The 19,969-nt window shown below is 40.3% G+C and overlaps 1 protein-coding gene across 1 annotated transcript in view; it reads right to left on the bottom strand.

The window, feature by feature from the left end:
* Positions 1-19,969, bottom strand: part of TENM3 (teneurin transmembrane protein 3) — a 481,887-nt gene that overhangs the window by 68,067 nt on the left and 393,851 nt on the right. The window contains exons 11-15 of the mRNA XM_054166328.1: positions 19,488-19,589; positions 19,134-19,328; positions 17,680-17,880; positions 13,139-13,324; positions 146-172 (exon numbers count right to left, since the gene is read on the bottom strand). Of these exons, the coding sequence (XP_054022303.1) occupies positions 146-172; positions 13,139-13,324; positions 17,680-17,880; positions 19,134-19,328; positions 19,488-19,589 (711 nt within the window). The remainder of the gene's footprint in view (positions 1-145; positions 173-13,138; positions 13,325-17,679; positions 17,881-19,133; positions 19,329-19,487; positions 19,590-19,969) is intronic.

Genomic DNA, 19,969 nt, shown 5'->3' with positions numbered 1-19,969 from the left:
GAAAGTCAGTGAATTAAATCTATAATCCATGCAATGTATGTAAGAGAAGATCCTTTGACGAAACTAGTACGTTTGTAACGATATATTCATATAAAAGAAGTACATGTAGGTATAAGCATGGCATCAAAGAGCAAATATACAGTACCTTTCACTATCTTATCCAAATAGTGAGCTTGAGAATTAAAAAGAAAAGAAAAAAAAACAAAACAAAACAGACAGACATTTCAGAAGTGTCACATAAACCAAGAATTGTTCAGAATTGACATGCAAATCAAGCAGGTGCACCTGACATGAGAGGTTTTGCATTACAAAATGAAAATGTATTTCAGAGCTTTTAAAAATGCAAGAAATTCTCTTTTTAGCAAGCATCATGATGATTCAATGGAACTACTTTATAAAGGAGGTCTGCAGAAGAGAAAGATGCTACTTTTCTGAGACTGTTTTACTGTTTTACTTCTGACTTCTTTCACATGCTTGGATTTTCACGTGTAACAGAAATACAATCAAAGCTAGTTATAAAATGCAATTTCCAACACAATGTAAGAGCAATTTCTTAGCTTATGAGCTTTAATACACTGACCATACTGGAAGGCCTTTGATTTGTATAACTCTGACAGCATAAACAGCATACTATCTTAATTCTGTCTAGATTAATGACATTTTGGGGAGGCACAGTTTTATTCTGCTTCAATTCAGCCACAGTTATTCTTTTGAGCACACATACCAAGTATGTAAAATAATGTAGACTGCATATACGGGGTTGAAGAGGGTGTAGTAGGGTGAATAGCATGGGGATCCATTTCATTTGGAAAAGTGGGTGAAAACTAAACTTAGGCTTTAGATGTATAAAAATAAATAACACAATATATCCAAGAATAGCAAGACTTCTTCTTTTCATAAGTCATGACACTTAAAATTTCACCCCAAAAAAATAAATATATAAAAATTGGTGAAGCAGATGGATGAATGGCAAACAGCACAAGATGGTTTTAAAGTAGGAAGCCCTACTTTTAATACATGAAACAAAGCTGAGATGGGCTGCATGTACCCACCTTGCTTTCAGGAAACAGAAATCAATTGAAGATGTGTTAAAGCAGTTAATGTCAGATAACAAAATCCTTATCATCACAGCAGCGCTACTGAAACAGGAATGAACCCAGCTCTTTACAGAAGCACAAAATACAAGCCTGTCTAGGTGGGATTTGGAACATTTCATTAGGATGAAGCACGTCAGCAGGTGCTCCTCGGCAAGATATGTAGACATCTGGCACATGTGGGTTACAGTAAGTCTTTAAAAAGTCTAATTATAGACCAGACAATATACCTACAAGGGTTTTCTTGCAATGCTTAAGACTGAATCTTTCTATTATTTCCAGGACTACAGAGACTTCGTACAGCTCCAAATGGAAGGAAGAAAAGCAAAAATGAAGACATAAGATATGTACATTTTCTAGGATAGTCAAAACCTGAGAATATGCAAGTGGCATTCAAATCTGTACAGCATAAAATATAAATGATGTTACCAATGTGTGTGGATATTTATATAAACACGTGGGACATGAATGTACTTTACAAAGAACTAGTAACTGTCAGGCAAATTCACATTTAACAAGGCATATTTCATAACCAGTTAGAACCCTGACTTTTATTTATTTATTTTTTTAAAATTTAATGTCTCCTTTTAATTTCCTATCACAGATATGTCAATGTCTTCTTTAGCTTATTCATAGGTTCTTTCCTCTATTTATGACAGACTAGCCACAGAATAAAAGTACATATAAAATCCCTTTACCCCAATCAGCATGAGCCACATACTCGACTGATTTTATGTTCATTAATTGGTACTCAGAACACTGCTTTATTCTTATTATTCTGTTGTAAAGGAGTAGAAACTCACATGTGCGGGGTCAACGGGAACAGGTAGCTGCCCAATGAAACAAATGATACAAATGGAGCAAACATGCTCCTTTAAGAAGCACACCACTTACAGTGCCCTTGCACAACAGGTATGAGGCTCTGCAAGAGGAACTGGTTGTGAGCAAGGATGAGGGCTCACAAAGGCCAAATGTGCCACAAGTACCACCAAGGCCTCAGGGCAGCCATAAAAACTGACCCTGAAAACTAAAATTGAAAGGTCATTGTTGTAGGTGACTCCCTGCTGAGGGGAGCGGAGGGCCTGATATGCAGACCAAACCCACTTCATAGAGAGCTCTGCTGTCTCCCTGGTGCCCGGGTAAAGAATGTTGTAGGTAAACTTCCCATCCTTGTGAGTCCTTCAGACTATTACCCACTTCTGTTTTTTCAGGTAGGTGGTGATGATGCAGCAATGAGAGGCTCACAATCAATTAAAAGAGACTTCAGGACCTCGGGGCAACTGCTAAAGGGATCAGGAGCTCAAGTTGTGCTCTCCTTCATCCCTCTGACACTGGCGATGGACAAGGAAACATTTAGGAAGAGCCTGCAGGTCAACTCATGGCTCCAGGACTGGTGAATCGACAGGGGTTTGGATTTTATGATCACAGCTCAGTTTACAAGGCACCAATGGGATGCACCTGTCCCACAGGGGAAAATGGATTTTAGGGAAGAAGCTGGCAGGGTTCATTGATAGGGCTTTAAACTAGATTTGAAGGGGGAAAGGGTTATTAATATCATGCCTGCCTGTGACAAACACTGGGTCAGCTCACCGGAGGCAGAGGGATGGAGTGCTAGCAAGAGCTCTCCACTTGTTGCCCTGAGGCAAGACAAGGATGAAGCACTGGGGCACGCCAAGGGAATCAAGGGAGTGACAAGGAATCAAGGGAACCTAAGAGGGTGACAGGGCCAGCCCAGCTGAAGTGCCTCCATGCAAATGCACGGGTTCAAGAGGGGATTGGACGTGGCACTTGGTGCCGTGGTCTAGGCATGAGGTCTTTGGCAACAAGTTGGACTTGATGATCTTTGAGGTCTCTTCCAGCCTTGGTGATACTGTGATACAAACAGGATGAATTAAGGGCCACTGTGCTACCAGAATGCTATGACATAGTGGCTATTACTGAAACTTGGTGGGATGATTCCCATGACTAGAATGTAGGGATAGATTGGTACAAGCTCGTTAAGGAAGGACAGGCAGGGTAGTGGGGGAGGAGGTGTTGCTCTCTATATCAGTCAATGCTGGAATCGGTGGAGCTCCATCTGGGGAAGGACGAGGAGCTAGTTGAGAGCATATGGCTAAAGATTAAAGGGAAGATGTGAAGGTGATGTTACTGTAGGGGTCTGCTACAGGCCACCTGACCAGCAGAACCAAGCAGATGAGGCCCTCCACAGACAAACAGAAGTGGCTTCATGTTTACAAGCCCTGGTCCTTGTAGGGGATTCCAACCACCCTGACATCTGCTGGAGGGACAACACAGCTAGGTATCAGCATTCCACGATGTTCCTGGAATGCATAGATGACAACTTCCTCCTCCAAGTGGTATAGGCACCAATGAGAAAAGGTGCTATGCTGGACCTTGTTCTCACCAATAGGGAAGGGCTGGTGACCAATGTGAGGCTCAGGGATAACCTTGGCTGCAGTGACTGTGAAGCAACAGAATTTAAGTTCCTCAGGGCGACTAGGAGGATGTATCCCAAGCTGACAACCCTGAGGGGCATATAAAGAAGCTGCCTGAGCAGCAAGAGACCTGGTTGGAAAAGCTAAAGCTCAGTTAGAATTAAATCTAGCCTGGGAGATCAAGGGGAACAGTAAAAATTTCTATAGGTATATTAATGGTAAAAAGAAGACTAGGGAGGGTGTGGGCCCCCTCAGAAAGGAAACAGGAGAACTGGGGGCGAGTGACATTCAGAAGGCTGAGGTTCTCAATGACTTCTTTGCCTCAGTCTTCACTAGTAAGGGCTCCAGCCACACTCCAGGAATAATGGAAGATAATGGCAGGGAATGGAGGAAGGGGGCCTACAAGAAAGGTAATGATAGGGCTAGGGGTAATGGAACAAAAATAGAAATGGGTAGATTCAGATTGGATGTTAGGAAGAAGTTCTTCACCATGAGGGTGGTGAGACACTGGAACAGGTTGCCCAAGGAGGTGGTAGAAGCTCCATCCCAGGAAGTTTTTAAGGCCAGGCTGAATGCAGCCCTGAGCAACCTGATCTAGTGTGAGGTGTCCCTGCGCATGGCAGGGGAGTTGGAACTGGATGATCCTTGAGGTCCCTTCCAACCCTAACAATTCTATGATTATAATGGTGACATTCTTCTAAACACTATACAGCAAATTTATATTGGTTTACATTATTATCCTCCATCAGACATCATCTCCCCTCATAATTTTTATAACCAGTACACTAGACAACAACATGCCACGGTTTTTTTTGGTAGTGTATATATAGTCCCATTAGAGTGTCAACTCAATAGCTCCACAGGACCTGAGCACCACCTTTGCTGTAAGAGCAGAATTTGACCTCAGAGCACCACCAGCAGACATAAAGCAAAAGTAGAAAAGAATATGACTAAAGCCAGGTGGCTTCACAGACACATGCCAACAGAAGAGAAAGAGAGTTGCATTACAAGCTCCACACCTCTATCAGAAAACTTACAGGTGCCCAGAATTCAAAAAATTTAAAAATTATTGTTCAAGCCTGTCTAGAGTGGTTCACTTGTGTCAAATTCATCACCCACTAGAGCCTCTTCTGAGTTTCTTCTGCCTGCCGATCTGCTTCCTAACCTGAATTTGTGAAGCTGATTATTCTTACTTAAGCACAGAACCCAGCATTTGTTGAACTGCACCTTATTTTTCTCCGTAGCCTGTGCTATTTGTTAAAGTAATTTAAAATTCTTGTCCTGCCTTCAAAGTGTTTGGGGCAGTGGGCTTTGGTATCACTTGCAAATGTAATTTTCTCTATTCATCACTGAACAGTACTGGAAGCACATGTTCTTTCACCATAAGAAGCTCATGGTCGTCATCCTTTCTCTGTTTATAAGAACCTTGTCTTAGACACACCATATGTTCACAGTATTGCTGCCAATAGAGGAAGATTACAAGCAGTCTTTCCTTTTGATAGTTTTTTACTCCTAAATTCCCATTTTGCCCTTCTCGTAAAGGAGAACACATGGATGGAATAATAGTTTGAGACAATTTTGTTTCATTCCTATATAGGCCAGAACATAATTCTCATACTGAAATCATATTTTTTTTCCATCATTTCTGCACTTTTCTCCACTGTCTACATGCACCTGCAGCAGAAATATCTGCTGCACAGGTTTCTGCGGCATAGGTTTCTGCACAGTGACCTCAATTCACTTCAATTTATCCCTTGCCAAAACCACAACTGCCCTCTGCAGCAACCATTTATGGGTTTTTACGTACAAAGCACATGAGCCTCTGTAGATTTTTTGTTCTGGAGTTCATCCCTATTGTACTATAAAGTAAGATTTCTCACCTTTAGTACTGAAAAGCCACATATCTTAGAATAAAAGGTTCAGTTGCTTTGAAGGATACAGTAAACATAGGAAATTTGGGACAGTCGACAAGTTCAGGAGCAGTGCTGTTGCTGTTAACATCTATTCAGTGGGAAGAGGATTTAGAAGAAAGGGTATATGCTATTAAGGATTTAGAACTGTCCCACATGGAAAGGCTGGAAAAAATGCAAATATCTATTTGAGACCACTGATAAACTCAAAGACCTGCCTCAGATGCATGTAAAGCCTGATGCTTGCACTAGGAACTGCGTGAAAGATAAATTTAGCTTGAAAACATAGAAGAGGATGGAATAGGATGGGAAGCATTGCTGTGTCCACCTTTCTACTTGAATGGAAGTACTTTCAGAATATGTCTGATCAGCGTACAACTACGTAACGTACAAAGCCACTTACTTTCTGGCCCCTTCAGCTCAAGTAAGCTTTGCAACATGCTTTAAAATTCCTCATATCTCAGAGGATTCTGCTGTTTTCTGAAAATGTGCCTAACCTGAACTTCCTCCCCTGCCCCTCCCTCCCTGATAAGGAGGAAGGAGAGAAAGAAAAAAAAAAAGGGGGAGTAGGGGAAAAGAGAAGAAGTTGGTTTGGAAATAGGAGCAGTAATTTCTTTAGCAAAACATACATCCAGCAGTAACAGGGAGGGTTTACAAGGGTAAGGAATAAGGATGAATAAGAAAATATATAAAATGATGGCCTTATATTTCCCTGGATGTATGTGGATTTTCAGTCCTTTAGAGAAGTGTGGATGCAGTAGGGAGAGGCCAGGCCTGACCATGTGGAAGAATCAGGAGACTGCCTGAAGCCATTGGCCCTCTCAAGCAGGTGAGGCAGAGAAAAGAGAACAAATGGCTGCAGAGTACTCCTTTGCTGGACAGGAAGCAGGAGTGGAATAGACCACCTTTGACCCAGGGGACCCCTCCTCCTGGGAGGGGGAAACCAAGTCCCTCTCTGTTGATCTGGATCAGGTTTCTTTTGTCCCTCAGGAGAAGCAGGGCTCTTGCAGCCCTCCCCCCAGGATGGGTGTAACCCAGCACACTGGTTAATTTTATCTGGGAATGAACTATTTGAATGCCAAAGATCACACCTTCATCCAGATACAGTGTTAATTTTTAGGTTAAATACGTAGTCGGGTATAATTCCATGGACTCAAAACTAAGGGAAAAGACAAATCTAGGAATTTTGATAATTACAAAATGTATTCATACAGCAGTATTTATTCTAACTGAAGGACAAAAAAGTCACAGTATCACAGTATCACAGTATCACAGTAACTAAGGTTGGAAGAGACCCCAAGGATCATCAAGTCCAACCTGTTCCAACAGACCTCACAACTAGATCATAGCACCAAGCGCCACGTCCAATCTCCCCTTGAACACCTCCAGGGACGGCGACTCCACCACCTCCCTGGGCAGCCCATTCCAATGACGAATGACTCGCTCAGTGAAGAACTTTTTCCTCACCTCGAGTCTAAACCTCCCCTGACACAACTTGAGACTGTGTCCCCTTGTTCTGGTGCTGGTTGCCTGGGAGAAGAGACCAACCCCCACCTGGCTACAACCACCCTTCAGGTAGTTGTAGAGGGCAATGAGGTCGCCTCTGATCCTTCTCTTCTCCAGGCTAAACAATTCCAGCTCCCTCAGCCTCTCCTCATAGGGCTTGTGCTCAAGGCCTCTCCCCAGCCTTGTTGCCCTTCTCTGGACACGTTCAAGTGTCTCGATGTCCTTCCTAAACTGAGGGGCCCAGAACTGGACAAGGGGCCCAGAACTGGACAAGGGGCCCAGAACTGTCTTTCTAATCAAAATTTTAAAATCTCAAAAGAATCTTAAAATGTATGATGAACTCTTGGCATGGATACATTAAGGTACACTAAATACCTGACACATTAAAACACTATGAAAAGTGCATATTCTCAGTAACTTAAACTGCAGAGAAAAGTAAATCATGCTTGGCAACATAGCATCAGTATTAAAATGATGATGACCATCATCATTCTCGTTATCCATGCTGTTGTCCCACTAACCCACAAAGGTGGGGAAGATCAATCAAGCCCTCAAATCAGTCCATGACTTACTTTGTCAAGATCATAGTTCAAAAATATGTAGTGTAATGATATATAGCCATATCAAGTTTTCTATAAGCACTTCCTTTAATTAACAAGACCAACATATTTGTCTTGACGTGCTCTGCAATCTTTTGAAGAGATGAAGTGTCATTCCCCTGTAGTATTTGAAATCCGTACTATAAGGAGCCCTAAGCTAAACACGTGCAGAAGAGAGCAGGTGCAGAGCATGTAACTTAGTGGAGGAGATTATTACTTAGCAATCCTCATTACTAGCAGTGTTTCTGAGCTTACTCTGCCCACGTTCACATGGGCACACAATATTGACTGCATGTTTATCTCTAGTCAGAAAACCACTTTAAAGAGTCATCAGGACAGAATCTGTATATATGAGGCATGCTTTAGATGTTATTTTTTCGTAATTCTGAATATATGGTAAACTAGATGACTTCCCTGTTTTTTGCAGCTTCAACACCTGAAACAAGACATTTCCTCTAAAGAATTCTTTTCTTCCTTGGGCTTGATGGGTTTGTATGCCACGTTAGTGTCATTTCATGCAAAGAAAAATGTGAAAATAAGTACTTTGCTATCCCATGTTATCTTTTTCTCAACTAAACTTGGGGGAAGTTCTCAGAAGATAAACCAATTAGATACCAATTCTCAATGGAATATAAACATATTCCAAGCTTTACTCTTCCACAGCGGACCACCACTAGATTTGAATTTCAGCTCTATAGACCAAGTAAAAGTAGTCTCACGGGGAGTCAAAAGCAGTATGAAAGTACCACAATACTAACTGCAGCCCTCCTGAGGGATTAATACACATTTAGATCACTTATGTTTAACAACATGCTTTCCATGCATACTTATATATATTAATTTTGGACTGGAAGATAATCGTTCAATGCAGTAACAATTAAACAGCTGTAACCTGCCTCATGTGTTAAGTAATGGAGCTGCAGGCAAGCTCCATAAACAGATGGTCTTACCCACCCATGCTTAATGTTAAAGACTTTTTAAAAAAGAGGTGTTGACAAATCTGAACAAGAAGGCATCGTTTTGATGCAAATTGGCCAATTTGCAATTTAGATTACATTAAAACTAATTTGGTCTATAGAAAAAAAATTAAGCCGTATTGTAAAACAAAGACGTTACACAGCACATGGATATAGCAGACTCCCCACCAGCATAATTATTTACTAATTTCATTCAGCTAACCAAGTTTAATAGAAAAGCAGCTGGAAAAATATTCATATTTATGGATTTCCTATGACAGTTACTTAATTTTCTCATGGTTCAAGCCAGTTACATCACAAAAAATAACAGACTTCTTGAAATAATAATCTGTGCCAATCTCACAAAACAACTACTCAGACAGGAGAGGGGCACTGAGCTCATTGTAAGCCAGGACAGAAAAGAAACAAAACCACATTTTAGCACAATTGTGTTATGAAAACTTAATTACATAGCAAATTTTCAACCAGGTTATCACCTGTGCACTAGCTGTGTGTGTGTGGTTATTGTATCACATTGAGGTGCAGGTTGAGCTTCACAAAATACTATGCTGGATGTTCACCTCAGACCCAAAATAAACAATTCTTTATCTGATCTGTCACTCCCAGACCAAATAAACAATTGACAGGTGAATTTCCATAGCTTTGCAGTAAACTGTTGATTCAACCTCTTCTCATGGGGAAGAAGATACAGGAAGTGGTAAAACACTACAATTCTCAGAGGAGGGAAAAGAGAGCGAACAGTTTAGAAGCCTTAAATTGTTTAGTATTTGAAACATGCATTGCCAGTGTTTAGTGCAAATGTGTAAGAGTCTTAATAGCAACAATTCTTGAGATTTGTTCATTCTTATTAATTTCCTCACAACAGTGAGCACGTAGTTAGATGCTGAACATTTTTGATATAAATCTTTGGCATTATGTATTCATACCGAAGGAAATAACTCAGTGTGGCCCCCATCAGGTGTGCTGTTGATGACGGAGCTACCCTGTGCCAGATATGCATAATGAAACAGTGGATATCAGCAACACACTCATCAGGTTTACCTCATTAGTCAAACCAATCTTGGCCAGCTTACTATACATTGTTTCCATACTTACTACACACTGTTTCCAAACAAAGAAAAGAAAAAAAATGTGCTTTATTTAGATTGTTCTTTTCTCTCACAAATCAGAAGCACACAAAATACACATGTATATAAGTTCCCAATTCCTATCTTGTGATCTTCAGCCTTAGAGAAACACTGACAACCCATGGAAGCAGATGTCTAAATTTTTTCTATACAATCACCTATGCTTTTTCTTCCCAATGTCCTCAACTAGTAAAAAAAAAAACAACACCCAAAATAAAAAAAGCAGGTCTCTGGAAATTTAGATCACTTAGAATTTGCTTTGGCCAAATTGCTATTTGAATATCTTCAAGTATATGCAAAAAAGCAGCATAATTCAAGAAGCAATCTAGGGTTTAGAAGAGCTTAGAGAGGAATCAAACTAAGGACTATCTTGTTTAATTAAGGAGATTCATCTGTTGTTCCCTTCTTTCAAACCTTTAATACTTGTCAACTAACAACACAAAGAGTAGGCTGACTGAAAATGGGACTGAACAGATAGCATTTAGAAACACACAAAAACCATCAGCTGAGGTGCAAAACACTGTCACCATTTTAAATGGCATTCATGCTTGAGAAAAATACCATCATCAGCTGCGTTATGGATTTGGACAATTCAGAACACATTCCAGTTAGTGCATCTATGATTAATGTACACATATCTACCCCATTTTGTGCATCCAGCTAGAGAGCTAGTGGGCTATTTCTTTTCCAAAAAAGTGAATAAAGCACACTGCCCTTAAAATTTACAACTTACTCGGAATATTCCTTTCCCAAAGAAATTGTTAGGCTGATGCAGTTTATGTGACTTGCAGCTAACAGCTCCTACAAACGAATGTATCTGCATTTCTAAAATCCTTCACACCACTGCAGCTAGATGGTTAATGTCCTTTAGAAACAACAAGGATGCAGGTCTTATTTTTAGATGTATGAAGGAGACAGTGAAAGTCCTTCATACATATAAGACAAATTAGATAAATATTCTGCTTCCTAGTTAAGAGCAGTAGCAAAAAATTCCTGAGTTACAAATGGAGGGTGATTATATGCATGGAGAAACAATCTGATGTCCCTTCTGCTTTGAATTTTATTGCTCAGAAAGATCTCCTACCTATGTTAGAGTAGGTGAGAGTCAATCTGAATCTTCATCTGCCAAGTTGAGGAGGCAGTAATTTTTCATCCACTAAGAGGAAATACTCTTGGAAATAAGCAATAAGAGAACCTGGTTTCTCCATAACACTAGGCTCTTGTAGAAAACAGCTTTAAGAAAAATAAATATAACAGCAGGCTAGAGCCTGTACCTTATTATTTCTCTTGGAGGCTGTAAGGGCAATATAAACAAATCAAACTATCTTTACAGCAGCAGCCACAAAGTAAACACCCATTTAAAGAATAAACAGGTGGGAATACAGATCTGCTTGCCCAGTGCTGAGGAAAAACTTGTTTGTGCTTAGAATGTTGGAAAAATTGTTCAAGAGCAGTTCATCCATGTAGAACTACAACCCTTGAAATACTGCCAAGGTCAACAGCTGCTGAGACCAACAGCAGAGCGATCTGCTGAGTAATTGCTCGTTGGCAAGTTAAAGCGGTCAAAGAAAAGGCTTTATCCTCCTTCTAAAGAGTCACTTTATTTTATTGTTCAGAAAGCAGTTCTCTCCCTCCTCTCCACTCTCTTTATCAGCATGTTTTCTGGAAACTCCTCAAAAATATTAACCCTATCAATTCTCCCTGGGATTCTGCAGTCCCTTTCCCTCACACGTCTGAGCAATCTCATTAGTAAACATCAACAAAAACATTGCAATTTTTGTAAAGAACAATTCACAAATCTATCTTACTACTTCACATTGGACTCCTTTCTTCAAAATAAACCACTGCCCGCTTCCTGGTGCAATGATGTGGGTATTCGCCATACAGCTGTAACAGGCCCTCATTTTCCCTGCTATCAAAGCTTACACCACCCTGGTCTCTCAATCAGGTCTGTAAGCTATCCAGGAACACAGCCTGAGTTTTACTGTTTTCTAATGCTCAGTGCTCTAATGCCCCAGTGATGGCTTAGCTGTGCTAACAAATCCAGAGTTAGAACTCTTTCAAAACATTCACAAAACCAGCCTCCAGCCTCTTTCAGCTTGTGGATAAAGCAAATAATTCTGTAGTCACATCCTTCACTTCTACTGCTACTAGACTTACTGTACTATCATATTGTTTTGCCTACATCGTCTCTTCTAACTGACTCTCCACCATCTCTCCAAACAAAAAGTCGTGAGCTTTTTTATGCTATTTTATTTTATTATTCATATTACCCAGTATTTACCCATGCTTGCCTTTGTCTGACCTGTGGCTGCCTCTTTTATTGGCTATTCAGCCCACCTCTAAGACCACAGCCATTATGCTTCTCACACTTGGGAGAGGTGTCCCATAAACACCTGCAGAGCCACTTTGTTACCCAGTCACAGCTTCTGTTGAACTTTCTGCAATGCTCCCCACACATCTAAGTACAAACTAGTAATCTCTGACAGTTAGGCCATTGCCAGTTGCTTTGTGCTTCCTACCTGTTGTCACACAGTATTTTTCCCTTGTGTTTATTCTGAGACAAACATAGTTTGGACAGGATCCTCTACCTCTGTTACAGACCTGAAGCATCTTGTACAAAGGGGGATTTAATGTGGAACAGAATTTCACAGCACTACAGCTATACAAAATCAATATTAAAATGATAAACCTTTTGGCAACTCCTCCTCCACTTTTTCTTAGTTCCCTTATCTACAGGCACAACTTCTCATACTCACTGACTGTCAAAGCCTGTGTGCTCAAGAGGGACATCCTGCTGCACACGGGACATAGGGACTGTACGTAACTGAATAAGGAGCGCTCCACTGCAAGAGGCATAGTAATTTCCCAAGGTTTCCAGGTGCTAGAATTAACTTGATTACAGAAACACAGAAGCTGTAATAAGTATGGCTTCTTCTCAGTCAGCTGTATTAAACTGCTGGTACATTAATTACATGTAAGAAAATTGAGATAATTCTAAAATAGTGCATTATGGTGACAAGAAGATAATTTCTGGCAGCTCAATCATGTTTATTATAAGGTGGAAGTGACATTTTTGTGTAGGTATGTCACTTTTTAGAGCGTTTTCTCCATAAAAGAAAGAAAAAAAAAGAAAAACAATAGGAAGCTTCATTTCTGAAAGACATCAAGCTATCACATGAAAATAGAAAAGCACTAATCAAGTAATATATTTACAATTTAAAAAAAAGTAACCTCCCACTAGGCAAAAGGCAGTTAAAGAGGAAAGACTGGAAAGGAAATTCTTCTTCCTCCTTTTCATAGCAAACTAGGTGTGAAGGCTTGATGAGCCATTATACAGTCATTTCCTTTCTTAAAATACCAACTCCTTTACACAGACTGACACATGCAAATATTTTTTTTAAGAATCAAGCTTCTTATTCAGACATGGCCAGCAGCACTGGCTGTTTGGATTTTGCAGGGAAGACAGGGTAAAGCATAGCCAGCCTACCAATGGTACAGTGCTCTCCGTTCCATCCTTGGCTGCATTCACACTTCCCGTCTTTACAGGTGCCGTGCTCGGCGCAGCGGGGGTGGCAGGCTCTCTGGTTACAGGCTGCGCCCGTCCAGCCTTCCTCGCAGCGACACGTGCCACCCATGCACACACCATGTGTGCCGCAGTCCACTGAACAGATTTCTGGATTTGAGAGGAGAGATGCAGAGAGTAAACACAGGAGAGACAGGGTATGCATTAATTAGCAGCACTAACATTTCAATTCAACATATGAACATATTTCAACACAAGAAAGGCAAAAACCTTTGAAAATTAAATCAAAAGAATTTTACTGTGAAAAGCATTTTCAGGTAGGATGCAACAGAATATGGAGTACAGAACTTGATCTCTGCGCTAATGCTCACTTAGTTATCTGGCAGACTTGGCAGCGCTTCAGAGTCCACAGTTCTTCTGTTGGCTCAATCATATTTTTTGGCGATCACGTATGTCTTAAGACTAACTTTTTGTGGTTGTAGTGAGGTAGGGGTCAGTCTCTTCTCCCTAGTATCAGGTGACAGAATGAGAGGCAATTGTGCCAGGGGAGGTTTAGATTGGATATTTCGAGGTGTTTAAGAAATGTGTGGACATGGCACTTGAGGACATGGTTTAATGGCCATAGTGACCTTAGGCAGACAGTTGGACTTGACAATCTTAAAAGTCTTTTCCAACCAAACCAATTCTATGATTCTGTATGGCACTTACACCTACTAGAACTTGCTCTGTACTCATAGTTACTAAACTAGGTACCATAGACCTAGGTCATCATGTGTTGTGAGTAAAAATCTAGTATTAATGAAAGTTTGTTTTAACAAGGTTTCCCCTCCCTACCATGCTCCCTGTTTACTTCCAAAGTAAAAATGTGCCATTTCTGACACATTTTTTCATTATAAAGAATCAGCCTTAGTGAGACAAATTAGTACTATGCTGACATACTGACACATCTGTTAAATATAAAAGATGATTCTATTTTACTTTCAGTAAATTTGTACCAGTGACAGCTATGAACAGTCTGGTTTAAATAATAGATTCTTAAAAAAATAAATCAACATACAGCAATTTAACCTGTCATTTATATATAGTAACAGGATTTTATAACTGATAGAACAATTGAAAAACATGTTAAGAGCCACAGGTTAAGTCTCAGTTAAAACAAGGTGGTAATTCAGGCTGCTACATTTACAGCTTTGATTCCTCTAGTCAGACTCCAGCAAATTTTACTTCTAAGCAGACAACAGAAAAACAAGAGGCGATACAATTCATCCTGAGGGACATCTTTAGTTCCCTAGCATACAGCTGACTATAACCACACACTGGTTCATGGAAGTACGGTATTTAGGTTTTGATTTCTTGTGAAAAGGCAGCAAACAGTTTAGTTATAAAAAACCCCAATTGTTTTCAACAGCAAAAAAAGGAGAAGCATTCAGTGTTAAAAAGGTTTCCAGCTTCTCACTCAACAGTGTTTTTCTTCTCCCATAGAGTATAACCCTCTGTCTCAACACGCTGTGGACCATTAAACACAGTATCAAGGAGCTGTGATATTTCTCATAAGAAACAGCCCAAAACCTTTATGGAGAAAGACAGACAGAATTTCCTCCTCTTTTTTTTATAAATGGTTTTTTTTGTCCCTTATAGTATTTTTGAACTAAATTTGTGATCAAGAGATGCAAGATGGTTTGATTAACAGGAGTCACAAAACATCAAAGCAGCTTCAGGAAAGAAAGGTCTATTTCTCTTCAATCTAATCAATTTTCATTAGGGTAAAGGTGTTTATCAGCTTTTAGCACACTGGCTTTGAGCAAGGTGCATCAATCTTTGTAATGAACTTATTAATTAGAGTTAATTTAATTGAAGTGGAATTGAAGGGCTAATTAACGAACAAACTGCTGATGAAGATAGAGGAAAGCTCTGCTGAATTCAAACCTATAAACCCCTGTTGGAAACAACTCATTCTTTTTTCTTTTTTTTTTCTCCTTCTAGCAGTTTAACAAAATGTTTATGGTTAAATTTACTTTTCTACTGTACTACTCAGAAGGTCATTTTGCACAACTTCAGCAAATAGTCTGTGCTCATTTTTACAAACCTCCTTCGTGAGCTTGACACTTTTGAAATACTTGAGATGATCAGAAGTATTTTACATTATTTTATTGGCCAAACCTTCTTTGAAACATAAATAAAAGATGGAGCATAACTGAATGATCAAAAATAGCTCAGAGGACACTGTGTCAAGAAACAGAGGGTCTGTGTTTTGCCTGAGAACTAGAAAGGATCTCTCACAAATGGCCCTTTTTAGTGCTAGCAATGTTCAGAAGAGAACTTTCTCTTCTAAACAAATTTAACAGAAGACAACAGTTTCTTCTTTCTGTCACTTTTTCTTGCATAGTTGGAATTCTGTCTTATCACTCTCATATGCACAAACCATTATGAAGAACCACAGACCCTCATCAGGAAGTACATTTGTTTTACAAAGATGGTTCCCCATGAAAAAGTTATATTTATTCATAAGCTGGCATAAACCCAGCTAGCCCATGTGTTCACTTTTCATTAACAAAATCATCTGAGTTTTTAGATTAACTGTTTTAGACAAATATATGTCTCACAGTTAGACATGACTCCTCTTTTGATATGTGGCTACCAAACAATATTCTAAAAACTCATATTTGTCAAAAGGCTGCTGTCATACTTCATAAATATTTAGGTTCTGCTCTCTGTGATAGTACCTCCAGTCATTTTCTCCTTTCTTTCCAAGCTCAAGGTATGGTTTTAATAAGCTCAGTTTCAGACTTCCCTCTGCTTCTTCACTCCTACTAACTCCTTCCACCCTGGCAGCTTGCACCCTTCCTCAAAAGCTGTTTAGGATTCATTCTTGAATTCCCTTTGCCTTCAAACTGCTATAATGTCTGTTTTCAAGAAAATACCTCCAATTAGCTGTCTCTAGTTTCACTAGTCTAGTTTTAAGTTTTTATGTATTAGGCAAGATGATACTCAGGTGAAGGCTGTTAAAATGTACTGCTGCTGTTTAGCCACCTATCCAGGGCTAAATTATAGCAGTTGCTCTATCACCCGATGATCCTTTCATAGCCAGGAAGGAGGATCAGGAAAAGGAGAGGGGATCCTTGCAAATGGATTTAATGAATTGGCAAAACTAATATTGCAATACCAGTACTACATATATGAACTTATATCATGCCCTCACTATCATGACCTTATTATCACCGGGGGACTTCAAACCACCCTGGTATTTGCTGGGAAGGCAATAGAGCAAGGCACAAAAAAATCCAGGAGATTTCTGCAGTAGGCTGACGGTAACTTTTTGACACAGGTGGTGGAGGAGCCTATGAGGAGAGGTGTGCTTCTGGAGCTTGTGCTAATGAACAGAGAAGGTCCAGTCAGAGATGTGAAGTCTGGAGGCAGACTTGAATGCAGTGACCATGAGATAGTGGAGTTCAGGATCATGCAAGTAAGCAGCAGGTTAGTAAGTAGGATAACAACCAGGGACTTCAGGAGAGCCAACTTTAATCTCTTCAGAGACCTACTCATAGGCTCAACCTCATAGGAAGTGTTCTTCCTAGAAGCTGTTATCCTGTGGTGGGTTCAAATTACCCCCCAGCTAATTTGAAAGAACTACCTCCCAACATACAATTGCCAGACCAGCTCAGTTGGAAGCAAATGAAGCTATATTTAGAAGCAGAACTACAATCTAAAAATATGAAATGCAATGAATATGTACAAACTATACAATATTTACATGTATTTACAATTTATAAACCACACAAGAACCCCCCTGAACCAGGGGGCCATCAATAGCTTCCCCCCTCTTCCTCCCTGTACAAGGGATGAGAGAAGAGAGGAGAAATGGCGAGAGTAGCTTGTTAGTACTTGGCCACAACAGGAACACAGCCAAGGTCAGCAAGCCAGCAGAAGCCACCACAGAATCATAGAATTGTTAGGGTTGGAAGAGACCTCAAAGATCATCCAGTTCCATGGCCAAGGACACCTCACACTACATCAGGTTGCTCACAGCCACTCCCAGCTTGGCCTTAAAAACCTCCAGGGATGAGACTTCCACCAAGTCCCTGTGCAGCCTGTTCCAGTGTCTCACCACCCTCATGGGGAAGAACTTTTCAGGAAGCATCTCTCTTTATAATGAATGTGGCATTTATGGTATAAGATGCACCTGTGAGCCAACTTGAGTCAGCTGTCCTGGCTTTTGCCCCTCAGCTTAAGTTCATGGCTGACTGGAAACTGCTAATAGGCTGCAGATCACAGCTGGCCTATGAGTCTATCCCAGTGAAACCAGGATACTAACAAATACACTGATTTTCAAATACTTCAAATTCATCAATTATTTTGAACATTTGAGTCAATTCACATTTCATACTGAAGTCAACACTAAGATTTCCATCAGGACAGCAGGTCAGGTCCTAACACAGTAATGTCATTAAAATGCAGCTATTCAAGATATTATCATTTTACAAAATGTGAGAGCTTTTAATCCTTACCATTGGAACAATCTGGACCTGTCCAGTTAGGGTCACAGGTGCAGGTACCACTCTCTTGAAGGTAGGTGCCATGGCCAGAGCACTGGTCAGGGCACATTGTCTTCAGGATTTCACAGTTGCTGCCACCCCAGCCCGGGTTGCAGTGGCACTCGCCGTGGATGCACATGCCGTGGCTGGAGCAGGCTGGGTCCAAGCAATCAGCTGTGGAAAGATGACAAACATCAGCTTAAACTTGTCATTCCTAACCACAGAAATCAACCTATAGATGCTCATGGCACTTTTGGGCTTAATCCACCTTGTGAAACAGGCAGCACTGCACTCATCTTACTTATCAGCCTTTATAGGTTGAAGCTCAGACGTTCACCTTTGTTTCAAGCTATCCTGATGCTAGCCTGCCTTCTCTGGTTACGAGGTAAATCAGCAGGACTTGTAAAGACACCTCATTTCCACATCACTTTCTGTATTGTGAAATTTGCGTGTGCACACAAATGACATCGAGACTACCACTGAGATAATGGAGAACATTTCAAGGTTTGCTATTTTTTCTGAATTACAAGATTGGCTTTGGGCCTTGGACAACTGATCTCTGTTCTATGCAACAAGTGTTGGATTCTCTACAGCACTTGCTACCAACTGACCCTCCCAATCCACCGCTGCAGAGTTCTGACAGCATAGGACCCTCAACTTGTTTCACAAATAAATGAGTTGCATACTGTCTATCTGTCTTAATTCACTTTAATGTGCTTTAGATGACGAGATTTAATTTAGCAGTTTGACTCAATAAAATGTTACACTTGTAGGGTCAATGGTCTGAAAATTTAATTCCAGAGTCTTAATTGCATTACTTTGTATGTGGAGATCAATAAAATCAATTTGATTGAGGAAGAAAATGGTGCTTTTTACTCCCTAAAAAATAGAATGGAAAATGAGCTGTGTTTTTCAGCACACCAGAATGAATATTATTATGCACATCTCTGGAATATAAAAATGACGTGTCATTTTTCACTCTGATGCATTTGAATCAGCACTTTCCACAATGTGGTTGGTGGAAAACATCACTAATAAATGAAATACCTTAATGATTTATTCTATATTGTGAAAATTCAATAAGTCTTCTTGTATTCCAACACCTAGTTTTTGTGTGCTTTCTTCTTAGCTGACCTCAGCCAGAAAAAATAAACATAAATACACTGGAAAGCAAAAAGATGTCACACATTATTAAGAATTTTCCCACTGATTACTTAAGAATGAATAAAGTGTAACAGTTCTGTAGAATTCAGTGAAACCAGCGATTCCCAGAATCAACTTTTAAGCTTTTAGTTTTCTAAAATGATTTTTGAAGAGACACCATTAGTGTGTATGATCTAGCTCTAGCAAAGCCATTGCAGCTGGATGCATCAGCTGGAAACCTGACCAACAATAGCAGTTGCTGGGGTAAATATTTACTCATTTACCTTCTTCACAGTTTTCTCCTTTGTATCCAGAGTTGCAGGCGCAGGAGCCCATGATGCAAATGCCCCGACCCCCGCACTGGGGATCGATGCACTGCGTTGTAGGCACGTCACACTCGGTGCCCTTCCAGCCACTGTAACACAGGCAGCGTCCTTTGGAGTACTGCCCATTGCCACTACACAGCACTGGGCAGGCTGCTGTGAAATAAAACATGGCAGAAAAATTAAAATCAAGTTCTTCACCAAAGTTTTATAGAGAAGAACATCTAAGAAGCGAGTCACATGCCAGTCACTTCCGCAACATATTTGTCTTCAAGCTGCTTTAAACTGACTTGAGAATATACCAAGTTGATTTACCTCTCGAACAATCAGGGCCCAGAAACCCAGGAAAACAATGGCAGGATCCAGAAACACATTCACCGTTACCATGGCAATTTCGGGGGCATTCCACCACAGACTCTAAGGGGGGGGGAAAAAAAAAGAGGATAATTCACAGATGCTCACTGCATGAAGTATCTATAATTTGAATCATACTAAGTGAGAGCATGCTCTTGCTTCCAGAGAAGTGTTTATGTTTGGTGTGTTTGAAGAGCATGAATAACTGTGGTTTTCTATTGCCCATGCCTCTAGTATTCTAGGACACTACATTCCAATGTATTGCAATGGGAAAACCACCAGCTCCATACTTAAAATCCATGCTTCAAAATAGCATCCTCCTTTCAAGCACTGTTTTACAAGGAGCTTCACTCCTTATGCCTTAGACCAAGTAACTGATACAGATATTCTGCATTTTGTTCTGAGCAGCAAATAAAACACTATGAATGGAAAACCTGTGAAAA

Source organism: Dryobates pubescens, chromosome 1 (genome assembly GCF_014839835.1).
Source record: "Dryobates pubescens isolate bDryPub1 chromosome 1, bDryPub1.pri, whole genome shotgun sequence".
NCBI classification, from domain to species: Eukaryota; Metazoa; Chordata; class Aves; order Piciformes; family Picidae; genus Dryobates; species Dryobates pubescens.
This window is presented reverse-complemented; position numbering and strand designations above follow the sequence as displayed.